Source organism: Ranitomeya imitator, chromosome 3 (assembly GCF_032444005.1).
Source record: "Ranitomeya imitator isolate aRanImi1 chromosome 3, aRanImi1.pri, whole genome shotgun sequence".
NCBI classification, from domain to species: Eukaryota; Metazoa; Chordata; class Amphibia; order Anura; family Dendrobatidae; genus Ranitomeya; species Ranitomeya imitator.
Genome location: NC_091284.1, coordinates 747,888,523 through 747,914,848, shown reverse-complemented (window position 1 = coordinate 747,914,848; position 26,326 = coordinate 747,888,523). Strand labels below are relative to the sequence as shown.

General features: G+C 44.0%; 1 protein-coding gene and 1 long non-coding RNA gene across 2 annotated transcripts in view; one reads left to right on the top strand and one right to left on the bottom strand.

Moving 5' to 3' along the window:
- The window catches only part of FREM2 (FRAS1 related extracellular matrix 2), a 337,360-nt gene that overhangs the window by 11,826 nt on the left and 299,208 nt on the right, over positions 1–26,326 (top strand). The window contains exon 2 of the mRNA XM_069758934.1: positions 23,256–23,345. Coding sequence (XP_069615035.1) covers positions 23,256–23,345 — 90 coding nt within the window. The remainder of the gene's footprint in view (positions 1–23,255; positions 23,346–26,326) is intronic.
- LOC138671060 (uncharacterized) overlaps positions 1–26,326 on the bottom strand; it is a 73,562-nt gene that overhangs the window by 17,066 nt on the left and 30,170 nt on the right. The gene's annotated exons all lie outside the window — the stretch shown is intronic.

Here is a 26,326-nt window from a genome sequence, read left to right as displayed (position 1 = left end):
GCAACTTGAGCTCTGACAACATGCCAAAAATCCACCCTGTGACCAAAGCCTGGATTATCAAGAGGCTGAAGACCAGATCCACTTCAGAGGTGGCTGGCACCTTTAATGTGTCTCAGCGTCAGGTACAATTAAAAAAAGATTTGAAGAGACTACAGATGTGTTTGACAAGCCCAGATCTAGCAGACCCTGCAAGATAACTGCTCAGGAGGAACGTTTGTTGGTTAGAAAATCCAAAACAAGCCCCTCTTCCACTGCAGCATAGCTCCAACAGGCCTGGTCACCTCAAGTCCCTGTGTCAACTAAAACAGTTTGTAGGATTCTGTCTCAAAATGGTCTCCATGGTCGAATCAGTGCCCAGAAGCCAGCACTTAAACAAAAGGCAAATAAAAAACTGTGTGGCATTTGCAAAGTCCCACAGCCTGCTAAACAGATGGACACTGAAAAAGTGGCAGAAGGTGGATTTCTCTGATGAATCTTCAGTAGAATTACACCACAGCCACCGCAAATACTGCAGGAGACCCCCTGGAGCCCGTATGGATCCAAAATACACACAGAAAACAGTTAAATTTGGTGGTGGAAAGATCATGGTCTGGGGTTACATTCAGTATGGGGGTGTGCAAAACATTTGCAAGGTGGAAGGCAGTATCAATAGCCTAAAATATCAAGAATTATTAGCTACCTCTTATATTCCAAATCATAAAAGGGGTCAAATTCTGCAGCAAGATGGTGCTCCATCTCATACATCCATCTCTACAACAAAGTTCCTCCAGGCAAAAAAGATCAAGGTGCTCAAGGACTGGCCAGCCCAGTCACCAGACATGAACATCATTGAGCATGTTTGGGGTAGGATCAAAGAGGAAGCTTGGAAAACAAAAACAAAGAATCTAGATGAACTCTGAGAGGCATGTAAAACTGCATTCTTTGCTTTTTCTGATGACTTCATTAATAAATTCTATGAATCATTGTTGAACCGCCTGGATGCAGTCCTTCAAGCTCATGGAAGTCACACAAAATATTAAATATGAATCTAATAGCACCACAACTTCATTCACCAATGTTATGCAACATATATTTGTATTTTAAGTTAATTATTTGCTTGAATATCACATTACTTTCTGTGGGCAACAAAACTTTTCTCTTGCCAAAATCTGACCATTCTGTGTCCATTAACTGATCAATATTTCTGCATTGATGCCAATTTATTTTCTTAACCTAAACCACATTTCGGAGGGTTTCAGCTTTTAAAAGAATTATTTATACAACCAATAGATTAATTTAACGTCAGGTTATAAGCTTTTATTTACATAACATGGATAAGCGACATAACTTCTGTAAGGGAGTGTATGCTAAGCAATTAATATATACAACTGCTTTTCACTAAATTAGAATATCATCAAAAAGTTAATTTATTTCAGTTCTTCAATACAAAAACTGAAACTCATATATTATATAGAGTCATTACATAGTGATCTATTTCAAGTGTTTATTTCTGTTAATGTTGAAGATTATGGCTTACAGCCTATGAAAACCCAAAAGTCATTATCTCAGGAAATTAGAATAATTAACAAATTGTCTCTTCAGAGAGGAAGAAGACTAGAACTCTAGTGCCACCTATTGGAAGTAGCAATCCTAAGAGTCAATGCCAACCCTTTAACGAGCCTTGTCATATGACTTAGGATAATAGCCAAACCGGAATCTCAATTTGCAGACACTGTGTTTCGGGGTATTGCCCCTCGTCAGTGCAAAGTGGAGATCTGGTTTGGCTGAATGAGAGGCGTCTGACCGGGATCCAAGAAGTATCATTTCTCCTTGTGGAGAGTGACATGATAAGCATGTCGAGGTGAGGAGACTTAAAGCCGCAATGCTCCCCTGGGAAATATGCAAATTGTCTCTTCAGAGAGGAAGAAGACTAGAACTCTAGTGCCACCTATTGGAAGTAGCAATCCTAACAGTCAATGTCGACCCTTTAATGAGCCTTGTCATATGACTTAGGATTGCTACTTCCAATAGGTGGCACTAGAGTTCTAGTCTTCTTCCTCTCTGAAGAGACAATTTGCACATTTCCCAGGGGAGCATTGCGGCTTTAAGTCTCCTCACCTCGACATGCTTATCATGTCTCTCTCCACAAGGAGAAACGATACTTCTTGGATCCCGGTCAGACGCCTCTCAATCAGCCAAACCAGATCTCCACTTTGCACTGATGAGGGGCAGTACCCTGAAACACCGTGTCTGCAAATTGAGATTCTGGTTTGGCTATTATCCTAAGTCATGTGACAAGGATCGTTAAAGGGTTGACATTGACTGTTAGGATTGCTACTTCCAATAGGTGGCACTAGAGTTCTAGTCTTCTTCCTCTCTGAAGAGACAATTTGCATATTTCCGAGAGGAGTATTGCGGCTTTAAGTCTCCTCACCTCAACATGCTTATCATGTCACTCTCCACAAGGAGAAACGATACTTCTTGGATCCCAATAATTAACAAAAAACACCTGCAAAGGCTTCCTAAGCTCAGTGGTCCGAGGTGTTGTTTTCAGATGAAAGTAAATTTTGCATTTCATTTGGAAATCACGGTCCCAGAGTCTGGAGAAAGAGTGGAGAGGCCACAATCCAAGCTGCTTGAGGTCTAATGTGAAGTTTCTACAATCTGTGATGATTTGGGGAGCCACATCTAGAGATAAGCGAATTTGCTCGGCTTCCCTCTTATTCGGCAAATTATAGCGCTTGCTGAATAAGCTGCAGAGGGAACCTGGCTTCCTGGATCATGCCGGTCGATCAGCTGATTGGCGCCGCAGTTGTGTGTCGCAGCTGTGTCACAGTCACGACACATGCATGGAGAGCCTGTTTGTTGGACTCACCAAGCATGTGTCGTGACTGTCACACAGCCGCACACATACAACTGTGGCACCGATCAGCTGATCCAGGAAGCCGTGTTTCCTCTGCAGCTTATTTGGCAAGCGCTATAGTCATCTGCTGGTGTAGGTCCACTGTGTTTTATAAAGACCAAAGTCAGCAAAGCCGTCTACCAGGAAATTTTAGAGCACTTCATGCTTCCTTCTGCCGACAAGCTTTTTGGAGATGAAATTTCATTCTCCAGCAGGACTTGGCACCTGTCCACACTGCCAAAAGCACCAATACTTGGTTTAAAAACAACAGTATCACTGTGCTTGATTGGCCAGCAAACTTAATCCCATAGAGAATCTATGGGGTATTGTCAAGGGGAAGATGAGGCACACTAGACCAAACAATGCAGACAAGCTGAAGGCTGATATCAAAGCAACCTGGGCTTCCATAACACCTCAGCAGTGCCACAGGCTAATCGCCTCCATTGATGTAGTAATTGCTGCAAAAGGCGCCCTAACCAAGTATTGAGTGCCTTTACTGAACATATATTTCAGTAGGCCAACATTTCAGATTTTAAAATCATTTTTCAAGCTGGTGTTATAAAGTGCTAGCTATTGAACCAGTTCTACGCCCGGTTGGTGAGCATTTATATTGGTATATGTTCTCCATCCTGTCTTATGCTTCTCCCATCCTGTGCCACCTTCCTGTCATGTGCAGCCCCCATCCTGCGCCCTCATCCTGTTTTTTGCACCTCCATCTTGTCATGTGCTACTCTCTTCCTGTGCCCTCATCTTGTCGTACTCCCATCCTGCGCCCCAATCCTGTCATGTGGTGCTCCCATCCTGCGCCCCCATCATGTCATGTGGTACTCCCATCCTGCACCCCCATCCTGAAATGTGGTGCTCCCATCCTGTGCCCCCATTCTGTCATGTGCTGCACCCATCCTGCGCCCCATCCTGTCATGTGCTGCACCCATCCTGAGCCCCCATCTTGTCATGTGCTGCACCCATCCTGCGCCCCCATTCTGTCATGTGCTGCTCCCATCCTGTGCCCCCATTCTGTCATGTGCTGCACCCATCCTGTGCCCCATTCTGTAATGTGCTGCACCCATCCTGTGCCCCTATCCTGTCATGTGCTGCTCTCATCCTGCGCCCCATCCTGTCATACACATCCTGTCATGTGCTGCTCTCATCCTGCGCCCCCATTCTGTCATGTGCTGCTCCCATCCTGCACCCTCATTCTGTCATGTGCTGCACCTATCCTGGGCCCCATCCTGTCATGTGCTGCACCCATCCTGCGCCCCCATTCTGTCATGTGCTGCACCCATCCTGCGCCCCATCCTGTCATGTGCTGCACCCATCCTGCGCCTCCATTCTGTCATGTGCTGCTCCCATCCTGTACCCCCATTCTGTCATGTGCTGCACCCATCCTGCGCCCCATTCTGTAATGTGCTGCACCCATCCTGTGCCCCTATGCTGTCATGTGCTGCTCTCATCCTGCGTCTCCATCTTGTCATGTGCTGCACCCATCCTGCGCCCCCATTCTGTCATGTGCTGCTCCCATCCTGCGCCCCCCATCCTGTCATGTGCTGCTCTCATCCTGCACCCCATCCTGTCATATGCTGCCCCATCCTGCACCCACATCCTGCCATGTGCTGCTCTCATCCTGCGCCCCCATTCTGTCATGTGCTGCTCCCATCCTGCACCCTCATTCTGTCATGTGCTGCACCCATCCTGTGCCCCATCCTGTTATGTGCTGTACCCATCCTGCGCCCCCATTCTGTCATATGCTGCTCCCATCCTGTGCCCCATTCTGTAATGTGCTGCACCCATCCTGTGCTCCTATCCTGTCATGTGCTGCTCTCATCCTGCGCCCTCATCTTGTCATGTGCTGCACCCATCCTGCGCCCCATCCTGTCATGTGCTGCACCCATACTGCGCCCCCATTCTGTCATGTGCTGCTCCCATCCTGTGCCCCCATTCTATCATGTGCTGCACCCTACCTCCACCGCTATCTTGTCATGTGCTGCACTCATCCTGCGCCCCCATCCTGTCATGTGCTGCTCTCATCCTGTACCCCATCCTGTCATATGCTGCCCCCATCCTGCGCCCACATCCTGTCATGTGCTGCTCTCATCCTGCTCCCCCTTTCTGTAATGTGCTGCTCCCATCCTGCACCCTCATTCTGTCATGTGCTCCACCCATCCTGCGCCCCATCCTGTCATGTGCTGCACCCATCCTGCGCCCCCATTCTGTCATGTGCTGCACCCATCCTGCGCCCCATCCCGTCATGTGCTGCACCCATCCTGCTCCCCCATTCTATCATGTGCTCCCATCCTGTGACCCCATCCTGTCATGTGCTGCTCTCATCCTGCACCCCCTTCCTGTAATGTGCTGCTCTCATCCTGCGCCCCCATCCTGTCATGTGCTGCACCCATCCTGCGCCCCCATTCTCCCATCCTGCACCCCATTGTGTCATGTGCTGCTCCCATCCATATGCCCCGTATGCTGCTCCATAAGGGTTGATAAGATGCTCCATAGCATAATATGCCCCATATGCTGCTGCTGCGATTAAAAAAAAATGACATAATCACTCTCGTCGCTGGGCCCCGAGTGTCAGGGGCCTGAGCAGGCGGGGACACCGGCGTGCTATGGGGGTTAGGTGCCAAAGTCGCCGCTGGCTCAGGCCCACGGCACTTACGATATTCACCTGTTCCCGTTCCACCGTCGCTCTGTCTTCCAGGTCCTCTAGCTGTCCCTCGTCCCCTTCTCCTGAGATTCATAATTATTTGCTCCCCCCATACCCATTTAATTCATTTTATAAAAAAAAAGTTTTTCATACTTACCTCTCAAATGATCCCTGTAGCTCCACTACTGGACTGGTGTCCTGTCATGCATACATGCCGTCACCTATATGGTGACGTTAATGCATAAACACCATCACCTGCACATCACAGATTAGGCTGCGCGGCCCACTGTTTTGATGGCCATGGAGCTCCAAGAAAGCTTAAAGCATGGGGATGTGCTCCGTCAAAAGGCGGCATGCAACTGCACAATGCATTATTGTACCCTCGGTGTTATGAACAGGTGATTCAGAACCACAATGGACCTAGTGGTTAAGAGCACACAAAGTGACCTGATAGTTACTAACATAGGACGAGCTCTGAGACGTGGGAACTTTGCTGACCGCAATCCCTAATCCTATCATACAACACTAGAGGTAGCCGTGGAGCGCTCCTGACCAGACCTAGGCGCCTCGGGCACAGCCTGAGAAACTAGCTAGCCCTGAGGATAGAAAAATAAGCCTACCTTGCCTCAGAGAAATTCCCCAAAGGAAAAGGCAGCCCCCCACATATAATGACTGTGAGTTAAGATGAAAATACAAACACAGAGATGAAATAGATTTTAGCAAAGTGAGGCCCGACTTACTGAATAGACCGAGGATAGGAAAGATAGCTTTGCGGTCAGCACAAAAACCTACAAACAACCACGCAGAGGGGGCAAAAAGACCCTCCGCACCGACTAACGGTACGGAGGTGCTCCCTCTGCGTCTCAGAGCTTCCAGCAAACAAGAAAAACTAATATAGCAAGCTGGACAGAAAATATAGCAAACAAAAGTAACACAAGCAAAACTTAGCTTATGCAGGGCAGACAGGCCACAAGAACAATCCAGGAGAAAGCAAGACCAATACTGGAACATTGACTGGAGGCCAGGAACAAAGAACTAGGTGGAGTTAAATTGAGCAGCACCTAACGACTTAACCTCATTTACCTGAGGAAGGAAACCCAGAAGCCGCAGCCCCACTCACATCCACCAAAGGAAGCTCATAGACAGAACCAGCCGAAGTACCACTCATGACCACAGGAGGGAGCTTGACCACAGAATTCACAACAGTACCCCCCCCCCTTGAGGAGGGGTCACCGAACCCTCACCAGAGCCCCCAGGCCGACCAGAATGAGCCAAATGATAGGCACGAACCAGATCGGCAGCATGAACATCAGAGGCAAAGACCCAGGAATTATCTTCCTGACCGTAACCCTTCCACTTAACCAGGTACTGGAGTTTCCGTCTCGAAATACGAGAATCCAAAATCTTCTCCACTATATACTCCAACTCCCCGTCAACCAAAACCGGGGCAGGAGGATCAACGGATGGAACCACAGGTGCCACGTATCTCCGCAACAATGACCTATGGAATACGTTATGGATGGAAAAAGAAGCTGGAAGGGTCAAACGAAAAGACACAGGATTAAGAACCTCAGAAATCCTATACGGACCAATGAAACGAGGCTTAAACTTAGGAGAGGAAACTTTCATAGGAATATAACGAGATGACAACCAAACCAAATCCCCAACACGAAGTCGGGGACCCACACAGCGCCTGCGGTTAGCGAAACGTTGAGCCTTCTCCTGAGACAATGTCAAATTGTCCACCACATGAGTCCAAATCTGCTGCAACCTATCCACCACAGTATCCACACCAGGACAGTCAGAAGACTCAACCTGCCCTGAAGAGAAACGAGGATGGAAACCAGAATTGCAGAAAAACGGCGAAACCAAAGTAGCTGAGCTGGCCCGATTACTAAGGGCGAACTCAGCCAAAGGCAAAAAGGACACCCAATCATCCTGATCGGCAGAAACAAAACATCTCAGATATGTTTCCAAGGTCTGATTGGTTCGTTCAGTCTGGCCATTTGTCTGAGGATGGAAAGCCGAGGAAAAAGACAAATCAATGCCCATCCTAGCACAAAAGGCTCGCCAAAACCTCGAAACAAACTGGGAACCTCTGTCAGAAACGATGTTCCCCGGAATGCCATGTAAACGAACCACATGCTGGAAGAACAATGGCACCAAATCAGAGGAGGAAGGCAATTTAGACAAGGGTACCAAATGGACCATCTTAGAGAAGCGATCACATACAACCCAAATGACCGACATTTTCTGAGAGACGGGGAGATCCGAAATAAAATCCATAGAGATATGTGTCCAGGGCCTCTTCGGGACTGGCAAGGGCAAAAGCAACCCACTGGCACGAGAACAGCAGGGATTAGCCCGAGCACAAATCCCACAGGACTGCACAAACGAACGCACATCCCGCGACAGAGACGGCCACCAAAAGGATCTAGCCACCAAATCTCTGGTACCAAAGATTCCAGGATGACCAGCCAACACCGAACAATGAACCTCAGAGATAACTCTACTCGTCCATTTATCAGGGACCAACAGTTTCTCCGCTGGGCAACGGTCAGGTCTATTAGCCTGAAATTTTTGCAGCACCCGCCGCAAATCAGGGGAGATGGTAGACAAAATTACCCCCTCTTTGAGAATACCCGCCGGCTCAGACAAACCCGGAGAGTCGGGCACAAAACTCCTAGACAGGGCATCCGCCTTCACATTTTTAGAGCCCGGAAGGTACAAAACCACAAAGTCAAAACGGGAGAAAAACAGCGACCAACGAGCCTGTCTAGGATTCAACCGTTTGGCAGACTCGAGATAAGTCAAGTTCTTGTGATCGGTCAAGACCACCACGCGATGCTTAGCTCCTTCAAGCCAATGACGCCACTCCTCGAATGCCCACTTCATGGCCAGCAACTCTCGATTGCCAACATCATAATTACGCTCAGCAGGCGAAAACTTCCTGGAAAAGAAGGCGCATGGTTTCATCACCGAGCCATCAGAACTTCTTTGCGACAAAACAGCCCCTGCTCCAATCTCAGAAGCATCAACCTCGACCTGGAACGGGAGCGAAACATCTGGTTGGCACAACACAGGGGCAGAAGAAAAACGACGCTTCAACTCTTGAAAAGCTTCCACAGCAGCAGAAGACCAATTGACCACATCAGCACCCTTCTTGGTTAACTCAGTCAACGGTTTAGCAATACTAGAAAAATTATTGATGAAGCGACGATAAAAATTAGCAAAGCCCAGGAACTTTTGCAGACTCTTCACAGATGTCGGCTGAGTCCAATCATAAATGGCCTGAACTTTAACAGGGTCCATCTCGATAGTAGAAGGGGAAAAAATGAAACCCAAAAATGAAACCTTCTGAACACCAAAGAGACACTTTGACCCCTTCACAAACAAAGAATTCGCACGCAGGACCTGGAACACCATTCTGACCTGCTTCACATGAGACTCCCAATCATCCGAGAAGACCAAAATATCATCCAAGTATACAATCAGGAATTTATCCAGGTACTCTCGGAAGATGTCATGCATAAAGGACTGAAACACTGATGGAGCATTAGAAAGCCCGAATGGCATAACCAGGTACTCAAAATGGCCCTCGGGCGTATTAAATGCTGTTTTCCATTTATCGCCCTGTTTAACACCGCACAACATTATACGCACCACGAAGATCTATCTTGGTGAACCAACTAGCCCCCTTAATCCGAGCAAACAAATCAGACAGCAGCGGCAAGGGGTACTGAAATTTGACCGTGATTTTATTTAGAAGGCGGTAATCAATACAAGGTCTCAGCGAACCATCCTTCTTGGCCACAAAAAAGAACCCTGGTCCCAATGGAGACGACGACGGGCGAATATGACCCTTCTCCAAGGATTCCTTTACGTAACTCCGCATAGCGGCGTGCTCAGGCACAGACAAATTAAACAGTCGACCTTTAGGAAACTTACTACCAGGAATCAAATCGATAGCACAATCACAATCCCTATGCGGAGGTAGGGCACTGGACTTGGGCTCATCAAATACATCCCTGTAATCCGACAAGAACTCTGGGACCTCAGAAGGGGTGGATGATGAAATAGACAGAAATGGAACATCACCATGTACCCCCTGACAACCCCAGCTGGACACAGACATTGATTTCCAATCCAATACTGGGTTATGGACTTGTAGCCATGGCAACCCCAACACGACCACATCATGCATATTATGCAACACCAAAAAGCGAATATCCTCCTGATGCGCAGGAGCCATGCACATGGTCAGCTGGGTCCAGTACTGAGGCTTATTCTTGGCCAAAGGCGTAGCATCAATTCCTCTCAATGGAATAGGATACTGCAAGGGCTCCAAGAAAAACCCACAGCGCCTAGCATACTCCAAGTCCATCAAATTCAGGGCAGCGCCTGAATCCACAAATGCCATGACAGAATAGGATGACAAAGAGCAGATCAAAGTAACGGACAAAAGAAATTTCGACTGTACCGTACCAATGGTGGCAGACCTAGCGAACCGCTTAGTGCGCTTAGGACAATCGGAGATAGCATGAGTGGAATCACCACAGCAAAAACACAGCCCATTCTGACGTCTGTGTTCTTGCCGTTCAGCTCTGGTCAAAGTCCTATCGCACTGCATAGGCTCAGGTCCATGCTCAGATAATACCGCCAAATGGTGCACAGTTTTACACTCACGCAAGCGTCGACCGATCTGAATGGCCAAAGACATAGACTCATTCAGACCAGCAGGCATAGGAAATCCCACCATGACATCCTTAAGGGCTTCAGAGAGACCTTTTCTGAAAATTGCTGCCAGCGCACATTCATTCCATTGAGTGAGCACAGACCACTTCCTAAACTTCTGACAATATATCTCTACATCATCCTGACCCTGACACAGAGCCAGCAAATTTTTCTCTGCCTGATCCACTGAATTAGGTTCATCATACAGCAATCCGAGCGCCAGAAAAAACGCATCAATATTACATAATGCAGGATCTCCTGGCGCAAGGGAAAATGCCCAGTCTTGAGGGTCGCCACGTAATAAAGAAATAATGATCTTAACTTGTTGAACTGGGTCACCAGAGGAGCGGGGTTTCAAAGCCAGAAACAGTTTACAATTATTCTTAAAACTCAGAAACTTAGCTCTATCTCCAGAAAACAAATCAGGAATAGGAATTCTTGGCTCTAACATAGAATTCTGAACCACAAAGTCTTGAATATTTTGTACTCTTGCAGTGAGATGATCCACACAAGAAGACAGATCTTTAATGTCCATCACTACACCTGTGCCCTGAACCACCCAAATGTCTAGGGGAAAAGAAAGACAAAACACAGTACAGAGAAAAAAAAATGGTCTCAGAACTTCTCTTTTCCCTCTATTGAGAAGCATTAGTACTTTGGGCCTCCAGTACTGTTATGAACAGGTGATTCAGAACCACAATGGACCTAGTGGTTAAGAGCACACAAAGTGACCTGATAGTTACTAACATAGGACGAGCTCTGAGACGTGGGAACTCTGCTGACCGCAATCCCTAATCCTATCATACAACACTAGAGGTAGTGGTGGAGCGCTCCTGACCAGACCTAGGCGCCTCGGGCACAGCCTGAGAAACTAGCTAGCCCTGAGGATAGAAAAATAAGCCTACCTTGCCTCAGAGAAATTCCCCAAAGGAAAAGGCAGCCCCCCACATATAATGACTGTGAGTTAAGATGAAAATACAAACACAGAGATGAAATAGATTTTAGCAAAGTGAGGCCCGACTTACTGAATAGACCGAGGATAGGAAAGATAGCTTTGCGGTCAGCACAAAAGCCTACAAACAACCACGCAGAGGGGGCAAAAAGACCCTCCGCACCGACTAACGGTACGGAGGTGCTCCCTCTGCGTCTCAGAGCTTCCAGCAAACAAGAAAAACTAATATAGCAAGCTGGACAGAAAATATAGCAAACAAAAGTAACACAAGCAAAACTTAGCTTATGCAGGGCAGACAGGCCACAAGAACAATCCAGGAGAAAGCAAGACCAATACTGGAACATTGACTGGAGGCCAGGAACAAAGAACTAGGTGGAGTTAAATAGAGCAGCACCTAACGACTTAACCTCGTCACCTGAGGAAGGAAACCCAGAAGCCGCAGTCCCACTCACATCCACCAAAGGAAGCTCATAGACAGAACCAGCCGAAGTACCACTCATGACCACAGGAGGGAGCTTGACCACAGAATTCACAACACCTGGGGCCCAGTGTGCAGAAGCAAAAGTCACTTTGCTTCTGCTCACCGGGCTCTATACACCACTCTCTATACTAAGGGGATTACTGGCCTGATGGCAGCACAATATCACGCGAGTCCCAGGAAAGCCAGTGCCGACACTGTTGGAACTACGCCAGCACTGGAGGTGAATATAGGTGTTATTATTTTACTTGGTGGAAACATGGTGAGTGATTCATGTCTTTAAAAGATCTCCATAGATTTTTATAGCAGAGTCTGAGCTCCAAAACCAATGAAAATATCACCTGCTCCGAGTCTAGATACGGAGACACGGATCAGTTTTCCAAAAGTCAGCCAAGGAAAAGTGAAAATCGGCATTCACCAGGTTCTGTGGTAAATTCCTTTATTCCATCAATGTAGCAAATAAACCAGTAGGCAGGGAGTGAGCTGGAGACTGTGAAGGACGCTGGCCGTTTCGCACTCTCTAGGCGCTTTATGGGTCCAAACCATGCACTGACATGTTATTACCGTAATTCTTTTTTTAAAGGTGGGTACATAATATCAGTCACTACATCTGTTTTGTGCATATGATAAAAATATTATTAAAAACATCTAAAAACAATCAATTATAAGAATATTGACAAATTTAATCTATCATTTAATCCTAAAGGACCTTGGGAACCATTTTAGGATCCACCTTCCTTAATTCCAGTAATTGGTTGCGAATACCACCTTGCGCTGGGTCCCTAACTTTTTCATTCCCTGCGAAACACAAACTAAGATTAGCATTGTGATGCTTCTGTATTTGTTTGATGAGTCATGAGGGCTCTTTTACCAGTAGTAATGATCGAAAATACTCGCAAAAACTCTCACTTATTGTCTTTCCTATGTAAGAAAACTTGCAGGGACAGAAAACCACGTAGACTACATGTTTTGTCTTACATGATATGAAGTCATTTGACATGTTAGAGGGCTTAACCTAAATGTATTCTCAGTAAGGCGGAGGGGACAAAATGAAGAGCTACCGTACCTTCAGCATATACAAAGCAGACAGAGCTGAGCAGACTGACATGTAGGTCACAATTCATCCTACTATTTTCGTCAGAATTCTGGTGTAAGACACTTTGATAAGTCGCAACAACCACAAGTTGAACAAGAAGGTTGGTCTTTTGGCGTTCTCAAGTCAAATTGGGCGTATCTGGGGCATGACGAATTTCCTTACACCAGAAAGCAGAGACTGGAGTAAGATTTAAGATTTGTGGCGTGTCGTACGGAGGCACACAACACTTGTCATATTCTCTTGCTGAATCAGTAGCGTCTAGCAACACATTCCCTCATCAATACCAGCTTGAGCAACGCTAGGGTTGATGAAACGCAGCTATAGTTTTGTGAAAAATATTCATTTTTTGAAGCCAAGAGTATTTTTGAATAAAAAGAAAAAACATTGATCTTTCCTTTACAGATGTCGGCCATTTGTGATCCATAGCCAGCTTTGGCCTCAAAAACTGCATCAACAAACCTAAATTTGGGAACATACCCTATAACTTGGAACTTATTGATTCAATTCTCTGCTCTCGGTACACTACACAGTCCATTGGAGTCTCAGTGATTGACAACCTTCCGTTGACGACCGTTCTTACAGAGATATTAGTCAGTCACTGATTATGGCCACCCACTGGACTCTTAAGCTCACAATATGAAGAGATTTAAATTAAATGAATAGAACTAATTATACAAAATTTTATCTCATAAATAGAGATGCGCTAATTTGCTCGAGTCCTCTCTTATTCGGCAACCTTTAGCGGTTGCCGAATAAGCTGCAGCGGGAACCTGGCTTCCTGGATCGCACCGGCTGATCAGCTGATTGGCGCCGCAGCTGCAAGTGTCCCGGCTGTGTCACAGTTACGACACATGCATGGAGAACCTGTTTGTTGGGTTCTCCATGCATGTCTCGTCACTGTCACATAGCCGTGAAACATGCATCTGCAGCGCCGATCAGCTGATCAGCCAGTGCGATCCAGGAAGTCAGGTTCCCGCTGCAGCTTATTCGGCAAGCGCTGAAGTTTGCCGAATAAGAGGGAACCCGAGCAAATTCGCTCATCTCTACTCATAAACCTATAAATCAACCTCAGCTCATCCTGCTCTGTATCGTGATGGTGGCAGATCAGACTGCATATTCAGTGTCTCAGGTTCCCTACATTTCTGCCTTGAATCTCTCTGTACAGTTGCTTCATTGTGACGGCATGGAGATGAAGATCGGCAGCTGTGTGGGGATTAAAAAACACTTTAAATAGCAAAAGTTGCTTAGTGAAGGTCTTCAGTCTTCAGCACTGAAACTCGCAAATGACCAATGCCAAATGGATCTAGTTCAAAGCTCAGCCTGCCGGGCAGTATTCAGCCGTGATACCGGTACCGGCGGCCGAATATAAATCAATATTACTAATTGCAGTGGGATTGGAAGTGCCAGACATCTAGCAATACGTAAGCTCAGAAGAAATCTCATCATATTAAATACTTAACAAGATTGACAAAATGTTATTTTAGTGGTGGGATGAAGCCATGTTGCAATCTGTTGCATGTCATTTCTGTATCTTCAGCTTTTGATCTCCCGGTTCACAATTCTGTAACAAGCAATTATTAACTCCGTAATTGCTGGAGCGGTTCCAAATGGATCGTATTTAGGAAGAGCCATAACACAGGATATGAGTTTGAACCTGCTGGCGTTCGGTGATTCTACTCCCCTGACTCAAGCCTGGACTGGTCCGTGCACCCTGCAGGCATACGTTAAATCCTGAAAATCAGTGCTCAGAAATAATGTAACTGCTGAATAAATATAGTCCAGATAGTTATGAACCTATAAAAAAAATATATATATATAATTTTATATCCAATATGCTGGAGATACGTAGGGTTTATCTCCATCAACAGTTTGCAGTCAGGTTCAACGGTAAAAGTATAGAAAAAAGGACAAAGATATTGATATAAGTATAGAAAAAAATGATGCACTTTGTATTATCAGTAATTACTCATTGGAAAATTAAAAGTCACTAGAAGATAAAAGACAAAAATATGTATACTTTTACCCTATCATTCAGCTTCATTTCTTAATGTCCCTATACACATTAGCCAAACGGTCATTCATCAGTGGAGAAAGAAAATATCTGAAATCACATTGACCATAACTGGATTTTTCGGTCAATGATGCACGCTGTGCTTACCAAAGGCCAAAAATATCCAACATACCCGATGGGTCTTCTGAACGATAATGATCAGACATTGGTCAAAGTAAAAAATTTTTCATTTCACCAAAACAGCCCACGATCGTTCATTAGGGTCGAAATCAGCCATTTCTGCCGACTTTTATGTTATGTGTATGGATGCCTTTAATGCCCCTATACACATTAGAGCAAACCTGGTGATATCAGCAGTATCTACAGCATCAGCGGTATCTGCCAGCAGTCAGGGGAGACTAGGATGTGGCTGTAGGAATTTCCAATGACCCATCCTTTTGTTCTCCAGTAGGTAAGCCACTACTATCATAGAGGATCCATGAGCTCTTGGCCGAGCCACACAGTGCTGTATCTGGAGGGCTCAGGAGAGGTACTTGTTGGCTAATAGTTATCTAATGTGTATGGGGCCATTTAGCTACAGCTCTTTCTGAAGTCCTGACTGGTGACTGAGCTAAGATGCAATATGGAAGCAGAGCAAGTGGGATTGCTTGGACGTCTGCATGAGCCCTAAGGCAGTTGAGTTTGGAGCTGGAGACCCGCAGCCAGCACATACATCGGGGTCCATACACGGACCGTAAAACACAGATATATGAAACCAGCCTTAGTGGTATACAATGGTAATATCTGGGAATTAAAGTGCAGTATACAGCCATATTATGTACGCTTCTTAAAGGGGTATTCTGCATGAAGGAGTCATTTCTGTCCTGTTTGAATTAACTGGCAGATGCACATGTTCGACCATTGCTGCATTTATTCCCTAAAGGATTTCCAGAGTACAGCTCCGTATACAAGATTATTATTATTTGAGTGTTGCCTATTTAAACATTATATAGCAGTATTATATGGGCTGTGTATGGTAGTATTATCTTGGCACTATATGGCAGTAATATGTGAGAATATTTACTAAAAGGCCGTAATTTGTTGTTCTGGCACATACAGTCATGGCCATGGCAATTCTTTCAGATAATACTCAGTTTCTTCCTGAAAATGATTGCAAACACAAATTACTTGGTATTGTTATCTTCATTTAATTTGTCTTAAATGAAAAAACACAAAAAGAATTGTCCTAACGCCAAATTGGATATAATTCCACACCAAACATAAAAAGGGGGTGGACAAAAGTATTGGCACTGTTCGAAAAATCATGTGATGCTTCTCTAATTTGTGTAATTAACAGCACCTGTACCTTACCTGTGGCACCTAACAGGTGTTGGCAATAACTAAATCACACTTGCAGCCAGTTGACATGGATTAAAGTTGACTCAACCGCTGTCCTGTGTCCTTGTGTGTACCACATTGAGCATGGAGAAAAGAAAGAAGACCAAAGAACTGTCTGAGGACTTGAGAAACCAAATTGTGAGGAAGCATGAGCAATCTCAGGGCTACAAGTCCATCTCCAAAGACCTGAATGTTCCTGTGTCTACCGTGCGCAGTGTCATCAAGAAGTTTAACGCCCATGGCACTGTGGCTAACCTCCCTAGATGTGGACGGAAAAGAAAAATTGACAAGAGATTTCAACGCAAGATTGTGCGGATGTTGGATAAAGAACCTCGACTAACATCCAAACAAGTTCAAGCTGCCCTGCAGTCCGAGGGTACAACAGTGTCAACCCGTACTATCCGTCGGCGTCTGAATAAAAAGAGACTGTATTGTGGGAGACTCAGGAAGACCCCACTTCTTACCCCGAGACATAAAAAAGCCAGGCTGGAGTTTGCCAAAACTTACCTGAAAAAGCCTAAAACGTTTTGGAAGAATGTTCTCTGGTCAGATGAGACAAAAGTAGAGCTTTTTGGGCAAAGGCATCAACATAGAGTTTACAGGGAAAAAAAGAGGCATTCAAAGAAAAGAACACGGTCCCTACAGTCAAACATGGCGGAGGTTCCCTGATGTTTTGGGGTTGCTTTGCTGCCTCTGGCACTGGACTGCTTGACCGTGTGCATGGCTTTATGAAGTCTGAAGACTACCAACAAATTTTGCAGCATAATGTAGGGCCCAGTGTGAGAAAGCTGGTCTCCCTCAGAGGTCATGGGTCTTCCAGCAGGACAATTACCCAAACACACTTCAAAAAGCACTAGAAAATGGTTTGAGAGAAAGCACTGGAAACTTCTAAGGTGGCCAGCAATGGGTCCAGACCTAAATCCCATAGAACACCTGTGGAGAGATCTAAAAAAGGCAGTTTGGAGAAGGCACCCTTCAAATATCAGCGACCTGGAGCAGTTTGCCAAAGAAGAATGGTCTAAAATTCCAGCAGAGCATTGTAAGGAACTCATTGATGGTTACCGGAAGTGGTTGGTCACAGTTATATTGGCTAAAGGTTGTGCAACCAGGTATTAGGCTGAGGATGCCAATACTTTTGTTTGGCCCATTTTTGGAGTTTTGTGTGAAATGATCAATGTTTTGCTTTTTGCTTCATTCTCTTTTAATAATCTTTATTTTTTTTATATAGCGCTAACATATTCCGCAGCGATTTACAGTTTGCACACATTATCATCACTGTCCCTGATGGGGGTTTGTGTTTTTTCATTTAAGACAAATTAAATGAAGATAATAATACCAAATAATTTGTGTTTGCAATCATTTTCAGGAAGAAAATGAGTATTATCTGACAGAATTGCAGGGGTGTCAATACTTTTGGCCATGACTGTAACTCTGTATATGCCGTCACTTTCCTTGGGCATGTGGGCAGGACAGTGGCCCCCACACCAGGTGCTAGCGGTCATATAATGTGTTTAGTTATTGTTCAGTGTCTGATGTGATTAGAGACGGACCAGAAAACCGTCAGTTAGGTACATTGTGTGAGTGCCGCCATCTTGCCTACCTTTACGGCGAGGAAAGTGGCTGTGCCATCTTTACATAGCCTCAGCTGTGGGGTCTTTTTCAACAGAGCAATTAAGGTAATTCTGATATGATTTACAGTTTAGGGCACAAAATGTGCTAAAATAATAAATTGTCATCCATTCAATCCTCTGCTACTCCAATTGTCCCAGTCTATTACTGCAATGATGATGTCATGAATATTACTCACATACATGACCACTGCAGCCAGTCACTGGCCATACAGGTGACATTTCTCTGTATGACACAAGATCGCTGAGATTAGGGATAGGTCACCTGAATGATGTATGTATCATCGTAGAACGGTGTGGACCTCCAGAACAGACAGGCTTCAATAGATAAATGTTGCTTCTATTATTATTTTAACACCTTTTTGTTCTCAGCCCATTTAAACTTTAAACTTTAACCTTTAACCTAAGGCTACTGTACTTACTCAGCGTTGAATAGTAAATTGGGTCGACTGCATGAGATTTTATCAGCGTGACCTTTTCCACATCATCCAACATCCTCTACATTTAATCTTCTCACTTAATTACATTGGCTAGTTCCAGAGCTAAACTAATTGTGGGAAAGGACATTTTCCCTCTTTGTTAAAGCTAATGGCATGTGTCCTGTGCTGCCAGCATTAGCCGGTAAAATACAGGCTTGTAGTATCTAATATTGCCACTGCAACTTGTAAACTCAGTCCACTCCTACCTCATCATGTTAAAGAGGACCGGTCGGCAGGTCAAAAGTGGTCTCTTACTAGTGCTGCTCTCCTGAGTACTCCGTTTTTTTCTCAATTTGCGATACAGTTTCATAGATATTGCTCTTTTTATTTAGTGCTGATTTTAATTGTCTTGCTTGTCTGCTACTCTATAAATTATAAATCTAAGGGGTAATGGTTCTCCTTGTGGAGAGTAACATACCTGGCATGCCAGTGTAAGGAGGCTTACAAGCCATGCAATGCATCTCTGGGAAATTAAATATGCAAATTGCCTCATCAGAGAGGAAGAGGACTTGAACTCTAGTGCCACCTATTGGAAGTAGCAATCCAAAAAGTCAATATTGACCCTTTAACGAGCCTTGTCATATGACTTATGATAAAAGCCAAACCAAAATCTCAGTTTGCAGACACAGTGTTTTGGGGGTGTTGCCCCTCATCAGTACAAAACATGATAATTAGCATATTTAATTTCCCAGAGGAGCATTGCATGGCTTATAAGTCTCCTTACACTCGCATGTCTGGCATGTCACGCCCCTCAAGGAGAACCATTAATCCTTAGATTCCAGTCAGAAGCCTCATAATTCAGCCAAATCAGATCTCATGCTTTGCATTGATGAGGAGCTATTGGCCTGAAACCCAGTGTCTGCAAATTTAAATTCTGGTTGGTCTTTTATCCTAAGTCATATAGTAAGGCTCATTAAAGGGTTAATATTGACTTTTAGGATTGCTGCTTCCAATAGGTGGTACAAGAGTTCACGCTCTCTTTCTCACTGAAGAGTCAATTTGCATATAAAATATACAAGTAGATAGATAGAAATACACTGGCAGAAGAAAGTTGAATAGATAGTCCTCCTATAGTTACATCTGACGTATATGCCAGGAGCTTTCCCAGTACATACCATACACATACACTGAAAATGCTTCCTAAGACAAAAGTCTTCTGTGTAGCCCGTGCAAAGCTCTTGTAGCTAAGGCTCGAAGAACTCTTAAGAGCCAGGTAATGGATTTAAAGCTCTTAGGCCAATCTCATGGTATGTGCAACCAAAGTTTTATGAGGATCTCTTTTGTGCATAGATTAACCTAATAAATAAATAAATAAAAAAGATGTGGAGGTAAAATCCCCCATTTTTGGTAATCAGCAATGGTAAAGCAGACAGCTGTGATCTGTTGTTATTATGAGGCTTGTAAGGTCCCTGGTCAATGGGCCCTTTCCAGCATAAAAATATCAGCCAGCAGCCTCCCCAGAAATGGCACAACACATTAGATGCCCCATTTCTGGTGCTTTGCCTTGGCTCTTCCCGATTGCCCTGGTGCGTTGGCAATCAGGGTAATGGTAGATGAGGTTGATGTCAGCTGTGAATTGTCTAAAAACACAGCTGACATCAATCCCTGGTGTTAGTAATGGAGAGGTATCTATAAGACACCCCATTTACCAATTTACCAGTAATAAAAAGAAGAAAACATACACACAGAAATACTTTACTTTGAAAAACATTCTTTCCATGATTCACCAATTTATTAAAAAAAAAAAAAAAAAACAAGGCAAGTCCGACGTAGTCCTGGGAGTCAGATGTAGTCCACAAATGGAAATCTGAAAAACATAAACAGAGAGAAATAAAAACAAGACACTTTCTCATGTTCACCAATTTATTACATAGAAAAGTTGCCTCGTATATCTGACGCAGTCCAGCACTTCCCACGACGTGACCCGAAAACTGACGTTACTGACATTACTGACATCACCGCTCTTCACACAAAGATGGCACATGGATGACACAGGGATGGTACACACAGAACGCCGAGAGAAAACCACATGGATAGTAAAATCAGACCATCTCATTCATATGTTTTTTTTAAGCGGATGTGTGAAGGGGAATGTTCAAAGGGAAGTGTTCACTGCTTTATTATGAAGACTTGCCAGCATCTCCCCCTAATCAGTGAGTCTCTGACTCCCCCAGCTTATCCTTCATGATAATTGTACAAACAGGGTAAAATATTTGAAGAGACTTACAGATAATGGACCAATCAGTCATTGTGCTAAACTATTTTCTGATAAGTTACTCTCCTTTGATGATTCCTGCCCCAGGCACTGATAGAGTTAAGGTACTGTCACACTAGACGATATCGCTAGCGATCCGTGACGTTGCAGCGTCCTCGCTAGCGATATCGTCCAGTGTGGCAGGCAGCAGCGATCAGGCCCCTGCTGGGAGATCGCTGGTCGGGGAAGAAAGTCCAGAACTTTATTTCGTCGCTGGACTCCCCGCAGACATCGCTGAATCGGTGTGTGTGACACCGATTCAGCGATGTCTTTGCTGGTAACCAGGGTAAACATCGGGTAACTAAGCGCAGGGCCGCGCTTAGTAACCCGATGTTTACCCTGGTTACCATCCTAAAAGTAAAAAAACAAACACTACATACTTACCTACAGCCGTCTGTCCTCCAGCGCTGTGCTCTGCTCTCCTCCTGCTCTGGCTGTGAGCGTCGGTCAGCCGGAAAGCAGAGCGGTGACGTCACCGCTCTGCTTTCTGGCTGCCCGGCGCTCACAGCCAGACCAGAGAAGCAGAGCGCCGAGGACAGACAGCGGTAGGTAAGTATGTAGCGTTTGTTTTTTTACTTTTTAGGATGGTAACCAGGGTAAACATCGGGTTACTAAGCGCGGCCCTGCGCTTAGTTACCCGATGTTTACCCTGGTTACCGGGGACCTCGGGATCGTTGGTCGCTGGGGAGCTGTCTGTGTGACAGCTCTCCAGCGACCAAACAGCGACGCTGCAGCGATCCGGATCGTTGTCGGTATCGCTGCAGCGTCGCTATGTGTGACGGTACCTTTAAAAAAGTTAACCTGTCAATGGAAATTACCAGGTTAAAATGGGCAAACATGGCAATTGCTTGACCTCAATGTGTGGTATGAAAGGGTTGATGTCGGCTATGTTATTACCTTAATTAACCTCTTTTCTGTGTTCAAGCAGTTTCCAGTTACTATCAGGACTATCATAAGTTACTGAACCATGGAGACATTATTTTTCCTTTTCTTTCTTTATCTGATTTACATTGATACTGGTTGTGTTTTCATCTATGGTCTAATGGTCTGAGTGCCTAATTTTTTTTATTGTTCAGAGCATTTCCACCTGTAGGGTTTCTCTGAGAGAAAAAAATAAAATTAATGGAAATGTCATTATAAATAAATTACTAAATACCTTTAATTAGCAAATCACATTTGTTTTGTCTAGGGGTTAATCACTAGTAAATTAAAATGTATGCTGTTCTATTACACTGACAGAAACATGTCCTAGAAAGTTAATAAGACAGGTATTTGTGAGCATGTGCACTGGAGATAACCTATACCACATACTGTGAAGTTATCTAGAGGCCACAGCAATCACTCATTCAGATAGAAAGGATGGACAGTAGTGTGAGCAGCCTCTTATTAGCTCAACACACCTGGTAACTCCAGTATTATATCAGATACAAAGGATGGACAGCAGTGTGAGCAGCCTCTTATTAGCTCAACACACCTGGTAACTCCAGTATTATATCAGATACAAAGGATGGACAGCAGTGTGAGCAGCCTCTTATTAGCTCAACACACCTGGTAACTCCAGTATTATATCAGATACAAAGGATGGACAGCAGTGTGAGCAGCCTCTTATTAGCTCAACACGCCTGGTAACTCCAGTATTATATCAAATACAAAGGAGGGACAGCAGTGTGAGCAGCCTCTTATTACCTCAGCACACCTTGTAACTGCAGTATTAAATCAGATAGAAAGGATGGACAGCAGTGTGAGCAGCCTCTTATTACCTGAACACACCTTGCAACTCCAGTATTATATCAGATACAAAGGAAGGACAGCAGTGTGAGCAGCCTCTTATTACCTCAACACACCTTGTAACTGCAGTATTAAATCAGATAGAAATGATGGACAGCAGTGTGAACAGCCTCTTCTTACCTCAACACCCCTGGTAACTCCAGTATTAGATCATATAGAAAGGATGGACAGCAGTGTGAGCAGCCTCTTTTACCTCAGCACCCCTGGTAACACCAGTATTAGATCAGATATAAAGAAAGGAGGGACAGCAGTGTGAGCAGCCTCTTATTACCTCAACACACCTTGTAACTCCAACATTAAATCAGATAGAAACGATGGACAGCAGTGTGAGCAGCCTCTTCTTACCTCAACACCCCTGGTAACTCCAATATTAGATCATATAGAAAGGATGGACAGCAGTGTGAGCAGCCTCTTTTACCTCAGCACCCCTGGTAACACCAGTATTAGATCAGATATAAAGAAAGGAGGGACAGCAGTGTAAGCAGCTTCTTCTTACCTCAACACCCATGGTAACTCTAGTATTAAATCAGATAGAAAGGATGGACAGCAGTGTGAGCAGCCTCTTCTTACCTCAGCACCCCTAGTAACTACAGTATCAAATCAGATAGGCAGGGTGTACAGCAGTGTGAGCAACCTCTTATTACCTTAGCACTCCTGGTATCTCTAATATTAGATCAGATAGGCAGGGTGTACAGCAGTGTGGGCAACCTCTTCTTACCTTTGCACTCCTTGTGTCTCCAGTATTAGATCAGATAGGCAGGGTGGACAGCAATGTGAGCAGCTTCTTCTTATATCAGCACTCTTGACATTTTTTGCTACATGTGAACATAAGCAAAATGTAATAGGAATGTTCTTCTCATCATTAAAAATCTATTAGTAACTGATTATCATTACTTTTTGAATTCAGCAAATGCCTATGTTTTCTTACAGCGGACATTGACGACATGAAGATCTGCTATGTGTTACGAGGCAAGGAAAACGCCACCAGTGACATTTTCCATTTTACTGTTGAAGACAGCGGTGAGTGGCTGTATTATTTATTCTGATGTGATTTAATATGGTAAATACAAAATTCTAAAAAGGGCAAAAATTATTTCTTGGTGTGTTTGGGGATTTCACTCTTGTATGTTTCTCTGCCTCCATTGGTGTAGTAATAATTGCCCAATTACTGAATTTACATGGAATAACATTTAGAAATGTAAGTTTACATTTGATGAATTTCTTAGGTTCGGACCTTTGTAATATTTTTCATTTTTTCACGATATTTTATCATAATGGTCACGTTTTTTCTTTATGACTTCAATGCAGCTTAATCTGCATGTAAAAATCTGTCTGTGGTTTCTAGATGTAGTAAAAAAAACTTATTAGGCTGTGTTCCCACCTGGTTTGTAGGCTTTGTTCGTAGCCATTTATTCTTACAAGGATGGCAGACACAATGGCTTAGCAAGCTTCACTATATTGTCTGCTGATATGATGAACACCATTAGGGAAAGTTCCCCAATAAAAGTCAATAGGGTCAATGGATTTAGAAGTGAGTATAAATTATTGGTAAATTACTAACACAGCTCTCATTGACATACCAAAAATGGTTGGAATTCTTTGTTTATGTTACGATTTCACCACTCACCTCTTCCTAAGGATACTGTGAGTGACAGCTCAGCCTCGTTATAGAATAGGTGGAGATATGAACTATCAGAATTGTGAGTGACAGCTCAGTCCCCCAATCTGTGGCAGGGACATGTTGAGCTGTCAGTATTGTGAATGACAGCTCAGCTGTCCAATCTGCTAGGCTCCTTCCAGGTGTGACCGATTCTAGGTTATTACCTGGCTATTTACCTGGTTGGCGATGATTAGAACATTGCTAGTTGTAGGTATGCTCAAGTGGTGTGTGCTCTGAGTTCTTATATTCTGATCTTTGTTGCCTGACTTTGGATTTGTCTTTGACTAACCCCTTAGTCTTGATCCGCTACCTTCATGGAATTCTGACCCCGGACTCTCACCAGACTACGCCTTTGTCTCACCCCTTTGTTTATGACGTACCCTCCAGACTCCTTGACTCTCCAACTCACGACTTGTCTGTCAGAAGTGATTCAGCATCAAATTTTAACCAAAAATAGCTGGAAATGCCCTCTTAGTTGATCACTGGTTGAGGCGGTTTACTTTTGTAGCCAGTGACTGTCTAAGAGCACAGTCAGACAACCATGTAAATTGGAGTGAGATTGGAACACAAAGCACGGACTGGCCAGCGACTTTCCCAACCCGAGCGTGATAGCATCATAGAAATTCATGAAGCTAGAAGACCGGCTGGCCAGTCCATGCCCCGCATTTCAATTTTGCTCCTATTTATATAGTCGTCTGACTGTGCTCTAAGAGAACATTTTCTGGTGTGTCAGGGATCGGACAAGGAAGCAGACTGGGTGAGCGGGAGCTGCGGGAGATCGCTGAAAGTACAATTTCTTCTATTTTATTGAGTACTTTGAGCTATTTACACAATATGAGGATACCCTGAAAAACCCTTTTAATATTGGCACACTAAGCTCTTTAGTTGAGCTACATCTACCAGACCTTAAACAATATTTTTCAATGTAACACCCAAGAAAATTGGTCTAAATGCAGTCATAAATCAACCCCATTGTTACGTCTGTGACCTAATTTATTGGCTTTTTTGTTGTGGACTCTGATATGTGACAATAGTGTGTTTTTCTATCATGACACAATGTTCTCCTGGTGAATGTCAGGAATGTTTGACTATAATTTTAAGTGGCGGCATAGGTAAACTAAGGAAAAATTATTAAAGCAACAGGGTAATTATGTATTTTGGGCAGACTTACTTTTTCATTACTGCATGAAGATGACCATGTCCTCCACTGACCCTAATATTGGGCTGTCATAAAGCCAAAAAAGGATTCAGATTATTATTCCCAGAGGCTGACTTGTTAGATCTTATCCAATTTGGACCCAGATATGTGTGGACAAATGGAACAATTATCCTGCTTCACATGACAGATAAGCCAATATGTTCCAGTTTATCCCTGTCATACACATCTCCAAGGTTTACATTCTGGTCTGGAGTTTTCTGCTGGAAAAAGCTGATCCTCTAAAAACCTTCCAAAAAGCTGTTGCTGATATTCCAAAATCTTTAGGTTACTACGGGGAATACACATTATATGTCACATTGCAGAGTTTCCAGGTTCCAACTACAAACGACCAACCAATTCCAACAAAACATGCGTTATAATAAACCTTGTGTTTGTAGCAAATGCGGTGATGTTTTTGGCTTTTTTTAGGCACGGCAGATATTTTTGTTGAAATGCACTTATTTATTACAAATTAGCACACAATATTACAAATTGCAAGAATTAACTAGTAGAAACTAGGTGGGAATGAATAACCCCTTCACGCCATGGCCATTTTTTTTCCGCTTTTTTAGTTTTTTCATCCCCTTCTTCCAAAAGCCAAAACTTTTTTATTTTATTTTTCCATCAATATGTCCATATGAGGGATTGTTTTTTTTGTGGGACAAATTGTACTTTTGAATGACACCATTGATGTTACCATATAGTGTACTGGAATACAGGAAAACAATTCCAAGTGCAGTGAAATTGCAAAAAAAAAGTGCAATTCCACAATTGTGTTTTGGGTTTTTTATTTAGCATGTTGTCTATATGGTAAAACTGACCTGGCAATATGATTCCCCAGGTCAGTACAAGTATGTAGATACCAAACATGGGTAGTTTATTTTTTATTTAAGTGGCAAAAAAATTGGGAAATGTGTATGAAAAAAAGTTTTTGCGTTTGTCGCCATTTTCCGGGACCCGTAGTGTTTTCATTTGTTGGGATCTGGGGCTGGGTGATAACTTATTTTTTGCACCCTGAGCTGATGTTTTTACTAATACCATTTTGAGGCAGATACAATGTTTTGATCGCCTGTTATTGCATTTTATTGCAATATTGCTGCGTCCAAAAAAAACATAATTCTGTTGGTTCGATTTTTTTTCCTT